Below are 6,292 nucleotides of genomic sequence, written 5' to 3' on the forward strand. Positions count from 1 at the left end.
CAGGACAAGGCTATTGACCGTATTCTGTACCACAGACTGTACCCAGGGGAGGCCACACCTAGTCTGTATGGTTTACCTAAAATCCACAAACAAGGTGTACCTTTAAGACCTATTGTTAGCATGATTAACTCTGTCACTTACAATGTTTCCAAATATCTGGCGTCTGTACTCATCCCTTTAGTTGGCAGCTCAGAACACCACATACAGAACACCATGGACTTTGTGGATAAGGTGAGGGATGTCATCATGGAGACTGATGAAACAATGGTCTCTTTTGATGTCACATCACTCTTTACGTGCATTCCTGTTGATGATGCAGTAGAGGTGGTCAGTTTAAAATTAAAATCAGACACCACTCTGAGCAGCAGGACCACGCTTTCCACAGAACAACTGGGTCAACTCTTGAAACTGTGCCTGCAGTCAACCTACTTCACATATGGGGAGCAATATTATAGGCAGAAACATGGGTGTGCTATGGGGTCTCCAGTTTCTCCTATTGTTGCCAACCTGTACATGGAGGAGGTAGAAAAGAGAGCCTTGACGTCCTTTTCAGGGACACCACCAAGTCATTGGTTCAGGTATGTTGACGACACCTGGGTTAAAATCAAATCTCAGGAAGTCCAACATTTTACTGACCACATCAACTCTGTGGATAAATACATCAAGTTCACACGAGAAGATGTAAAAATGGAAGGTTGGCTTTCTTGGACTGTGAGGTCTCAGTCTCTGATAGAGGACTTTTGCAAACTGAGGTGTACCGCAAACCCACCCACACAGACCAGTATTTGCAGTTTGACTCCCATCACCCTTTGGAGCACAAGTTAGGAGTCATCAGGACTCTGTACCACAGAGCAGACAGCGTCCCCACTAGCTCAGGAGCCAGGAGGAAGGAGAAATCCCACACAAGACAGGCTCTAGAGCAATGTGGATATCCTAACTGGGCCTTCCTGAAAGCAGAGAAGAAAACCAAACAGGACTCAAGTCAGCCATCAGGGGAAAAGGAGGAACCCAGACCCAGACCAGTGGTCATTCCAGATGTTGAGGGAGTATCAGAGAAACTGAGACGTTTATTTTCTAAACATAACGTCCCAGTGGCTTTTAAACCCCAAAATACATTAAAGACTGGTTCATCCCAAAGAGCCAGTCCCCCGGCACAAACAGAGTAATGTTGTGTATGTTGTTCAGTGTCAGGAGGGTGATCAGTCTTACATCGGGGAAACTAAACAGCCACTGGCCAAAAGGATGGCCCAGCACAGAAGATCAACATCATCAGGCCAGGACTCTGAGGTCTACACTCATCTCCAGGTCAGAGGTCACTCTTTCAGGGATGAAGATGTTCACATCCTGGACAGAGAGGAACAATGGTTTGAGAGAGGAGTAAAGGAGGCCATCTTTGTGAAAAGAAATCGTCCATCATTAAACAGGGGCGGAGCCTCCGGGTTCAACTGTCCCCCTCTTACAATGCTGTGATTGCTAGTATCACTCAGCCCTCTGTGAACAGTAAACAGCCATCAGGTGCTAATGATCCATTGTTAGGCTGATGGTCCTTCTTGAGCATGTGATCAGCTGGTTCTGGTTGTCAGCAGCAAACTGGTTGATCCACTCTGAGAAGGTGCTATTTAAGAGACTGAGCTGAATACAGCACCTCAGACTGAGGAAGTCTCTTGGATGAGAGACGAAACGTTTCTATATTTTTTTGTTGATTTGCTTTGTTTTGTTTTTTGTTTTTTTGAATGTCCAGAGGACCAGATTGAACTTTTTTGGATTTTTCTACCTGGATTATTGAGCATGCATCAGGAAACGTTTCTACATTTTTTTGCTTTGTTTTGTTTTTTGTTTTTTTTGAATGTCCAGAGGACCAGATTGAACTTTTTTGGAATTATTGAGGACCTGCTCACAACATGGTCAGCAGTATGACATTATCTACAATGCACTGAAATAAGATCATGATCATAAGAAGCAGGGAGGATCAGAAGTTGGTACTTCCTGACTTTTCTTTATCTGGTGCTGTTCTTAAAGTGTGTGCTGCTGTTAAATACCTGGGACATTATGTAACTGATGGTCTGGCTGATGACATGGACATTTACAGACTACATCGTTTAATGTATGCACAAGCCAACATGCTTGTACACAAGTTCAGGATGTGTTCTGTCTCAGTGAAAGTGGCTCTTTTTAAAGCACACTGCACTTCTTTGTATATTGTCCACTTGTGGAGACGATACAAGCAAAGCAGCATTCAGAAACTCAAAGTGGCACGTATTGACGGGATGAGGATGCTGAGGTGGACTAGTGCAAGTCACTTATTTTTTAGTGTCTCCACTTTGTATGCTGTGTTACGTAACCTTGTACAGATTTTTGTGGAGATTACATGATCCTACAAACAACGTCATCCTGACAGTAATGGATGTTGCACAAAGCTCAGGCAGGTTTATGTCCAGAATGTGGATCCACTGGCGTTTCAGCCTTTTTGTAAATCTGTGACTTACATTTGTGATTTTTTTATTTTTATTGTTTTATCTTTTTATATTATCTATTTGCATTTTGTGTTTTTTTAAAATGAACCTAATTGTGTCTTTAATAAAGATGATGATGATTAACCAAAACCAAAATCCTGACATGCATCACAGGACATTGAACAGGGCTTTGTGCAATGTGAAGGATGGTGGTAATGGCATCTATGGATTGGCTCTGTAAGCAAACTGGAATGAATCAAAGGTGGGTGGGAGGCTGGGCAATGAGTTTTTCAAAACATTTGTCGCTACTGATGTAAGAACAATCGACCTATGATCATTCAAGTAATTGGTGGGTAATTTTTTTCAAGGAAAATTTTGGCAGACTTGCTTATAGTCCAAATGATCTGCTTTCCTTGGGTTTCCTGCAAGGTGAGCACTTTGGAATTAGAGCCTGAGAGTAGTTGCGTATTTGAAGGGACCTTTTCACCTGAAAATGTGCAAACAAATGATGTGACATTTCTGCTGGGGAGGCATTGCTGTTGGGAGATGCTTTGAAGCTGTTTTCATGATTTTTTTTACCTGCTGTGAGTTACTGTGTGCTAAATGATTTTTTACGCTGTTCTTGAAGACTACCTTAGCAACTTTAATGCCTTGTCTTCAGTATTATCTTGTTTCACTGTACTGACACTGACATGAGGGATGCTGATAGTACCAGAAAGTCCTGGTTCTGACTTCAGCGATGCTGACTGGTAACTCCTTGATGCTGGTTGCCTTTCAGGCCAATGTGTTTTGTCAAGCAGTTGGAAATTCCTCAGTATGGTCACAAAAACAACGTTCCCACCAGCACACCTCGATCCAATCTGACCAAGGAACTGGAAAAATACTCAAAGAGCAGCTATGACTACACCAGCTATGATGGCCATGCAGGTGGCTATGGAAAGAGGGGCTCAACAACCAAGCTCCACCATGGGCGTGACACCTCCCCAAAGGGATTTGACGGTAAGGAAAATTGGCATCCATGGAAGTTGTAGTTCTGGATCTTTGGCTTCATTTTTATTCTTCTTTTGTTCATTTAAACTACTATCATGCTGATGGCTGGAAACCAATACAGACATTGTTAGAACTATTTAGTTAAATGTCAGTTCTTAGAGTTTCTCTAACACTAAGCTTTTGGTCTCTGTTAATTGCTGCAGTGAAGCGTTACTGTAAGATATCGAGCCCTACCAGCAGCACGACTAGCAGCTATGCTCCAAGTAGCAGCAGCCTGAGCTGTGGAAGAGGAGAGGGAGGAGGTGCTGTAGGAGGAAGCAGTGCCAGCAGCACCTGCAGCAAAAGCAGCTTCGACTACACCCATGACATGGAGGCTGCCCACATGGCAGCAACAGCCATCCTCAACTTGTCGACGAGGTGCAGAGAGTTGCCAAACACTCTGGGAGGGAAACCCTACAACCTGCTGACACAGGTCAGTAAAAGACTCTGAGGAGTTCAGCAAAGGTTCATTTATGTATCATCATGTACAGAGTGAGCCAGGAATCCAGCCTTGTGGAATTCCCTCTGAACTTCAGCTCATATTTAAAAATGTCCAAAAAGGATTGAAATGTATTCATAAACCTTCTCTGTCTGTCCCATCAGAATCCAGCTGGAGATCCAGATGATGTTGATTCAATTGATGTAGCAGGTGAACCCAGTGGTCCAGAGGGAAGTGAAACAGTGCTGACCCCCCTGCAGCCAATGTCACCTAGACGTCAGGCTCTGCTCAGCAGCCAGTGCTACCAACTGAGTGATACTGACTGCTGGGACCTGCCCAACAACTACACCAAGATCAAACAGCTGGAGGAAGAGCAGGAACTCAAGGAGGTAACATGTGTTTCTTCCTGAACTGGAGGAAATTGATTGTACAATTATGGGGCTATACTTCAAAATGTCCTGTTTTAATTAAAAAAACTTATACATAGGTTATAGTCAACAGTAACAAGACAAGATGCTATAAATTTGTCCAGGGAAAGTAAACAGGTCCATTCAACCTTTATTTTTACAGGTTAGTCTCATTTAGTCTCAAAGACTCATTTACAAGAGAGATTTTAACAAAGAATGATGACAATAATAGACATTTATAAAAAAAAGCATATAAATTGAGACAAATAAATGAAAGAAAATTATATTAAAAAATGAAACAAAAACAGCTACATTATAAAGTGATGTAGAAACTAAGAACAGGAACATGTTTGTGTTGGTTTCTCCCATGAACTTAGCAAATGTTTGAAGACACTTAGAGAGGTCAAAGGTCGAGAGCTTCAGATCTTTTTACAAGATATTCCAGGAAACAGGAGCGGAGTAGGAGAAGGTCCTTTTGTCTAGTTCAGTCCTCACTGAGGGAACACTGCAGGTAATGATGTCCTGAGAGCGCACGCTGTAGCTGCACTCACACAGAGACATGTAGGAGGAGATGTATGAAGGCAGCAGACCAGGAAGTGATTTAAAGATGAAGATGTACCAGTGAGAGAGTCTGTGTGAAGTTAATGGTGACCAGTTAACCAGTGGATACTGGGTGCAGTGGTGGGTACGGTAGTTACAGCCAGTTATGAATCTTAGTGCACCATGATAGACAGCATCCAACATCTGCAGCATCCAAAATCTGCAGCATCCAACATCTGCAGCATCCAACATCTGCAGGGTTCTTGTAGGAGCGTTCATGTAAATGATGTCACGTAATCAATGGAGGGAAGTCACAGATACAAGGTGTTTCCTAACATTCAGAGTTAGACAGGATCTGTTTCTGAAAAAGAAACCCAGTTTAACTTTCAGTTTCTTTACTGGGTTTTCCACATGGAGTTTCAAAGAAAGACGCGAGTCGACCAAGGTACCCAAATATTTGTAGGAATCGACAAACTCTATAGGGACACCATTTGAGGATAAAATCGAATGAAGAACAGCTGGGATTGACTTCCTGTTTGAAAAAAAACATCCCTTTAGTTTTATCTGCATTTAAGACAAGTTTGAGACGGAACAAATCTGTCTGGATGATGTCAAATGTGGATTGCAAAAGCTGGAAAACCTTATCAACCGTTTTATCTCGACAATAAACAACTGTGTCATCAGCATAGAAATGTAAGGATTCATCAGGGATGATCTGACCTACATTACCTATGTAGACTGTGAAGAGGATGGATCCTAAGGTTTAAGTCCAGTTGAGTCCATCACTGCTCAGGAAAACCCCAGCTGTTAATGTTTTTGATGTGATTCGGCTCAACATCTACAGCTGAGGCTCAGACACTAAAACATTTTATGAAGAAAGACAGACTTAGTTCTCATCTCCAATTATCTGACATGGTCTTCTTTCCTTATTTGTCATTCCTGCAGCAGAAAGACAACGTAACTCTGTTCCAGGAGTTGCTGGATGAGCCGTGTTACCCAGCTAAGGTGACCATGCCAAGCCCCAAACGCATCAAATACCCCACCTGCAAGGACAGCAAGAAAGAAGTGATCACGTAAGGCCAAACTTTGAGACCTCACGCTGATCCAACCGAACCAGCAGTCTGAGACAACATTTATCTGAACCCCAGCTGAACTCTGCAGAGAATAACTTTTAGATGAAAATCTCCTGATGGATCCATCAATCCATCCTTCCATCTATCCATCCATCTGTCCATCCATCTGTCTGTCCTTCCACCTATCCATCTATCCATCCATCCAACCAAACATCCATCCATCCATTCAAGGATTCATTGATTCAAGGTTCTTTATTGTCATTCACATCACATGTGGTACATGAGGTGGAATAAAATTGTTTACACAGGGTCCCAGTTACATCCAACAAAAATAGAAATTATTAAAAAAAA

At 42.5% G+C, this 6,292-nt stretch overlaps 1 protein-coding gene across 1 annotated transcript in view; it reads left to right on the top strand.

Annotated features, from left to right (window-relative positions):
- LOC119417990 (myelin transcription factor 1-like protein) overlaps nt 1-5,986 on the top strand; it is a 40,801-nt gene extending 34,815 nt beyond the window's left edge. Inside the window, exons 7-10 of the mRNA XM_037685235.1 lie at nt 3,232-3,452; nt 3,647-3,915; nt 4,086-4,310; nt 5,814-5,986. Of these exons, the coding sequence (XP_037541163.1) occupies nt 3,232-3,452; nt 3,647-3,915; nt 4,086-4,310; nt 5,814-5,945 (847 nt within the window). The 3' untranslated portion in view covers nt 5,946-5,986. The remainder of the gene's footprint in view (nt 1-3,231; nt 3,453-3,646; nt 3,916-4,085; nt 4,311-5,813) is intronic.
- The last annotated feature ends 306 nt before the right edge of the window (nt 5,987-6,292 follow it).

The sequence above is a fragment of the Nematolebias whitei genome, chromosome 12 (assembly GCF_014905685.2).
Source record: "Nematolebias whitei isolate Nwh7 chromosome 12, NemWhi1, whole genome shotgun sequence".
NCBI lineage: Eukaryota > Metazoa > Chordata > Actinopteri > Cyprinodontiformes > Rivulidae > Nematolebias > Nematolebias whitei.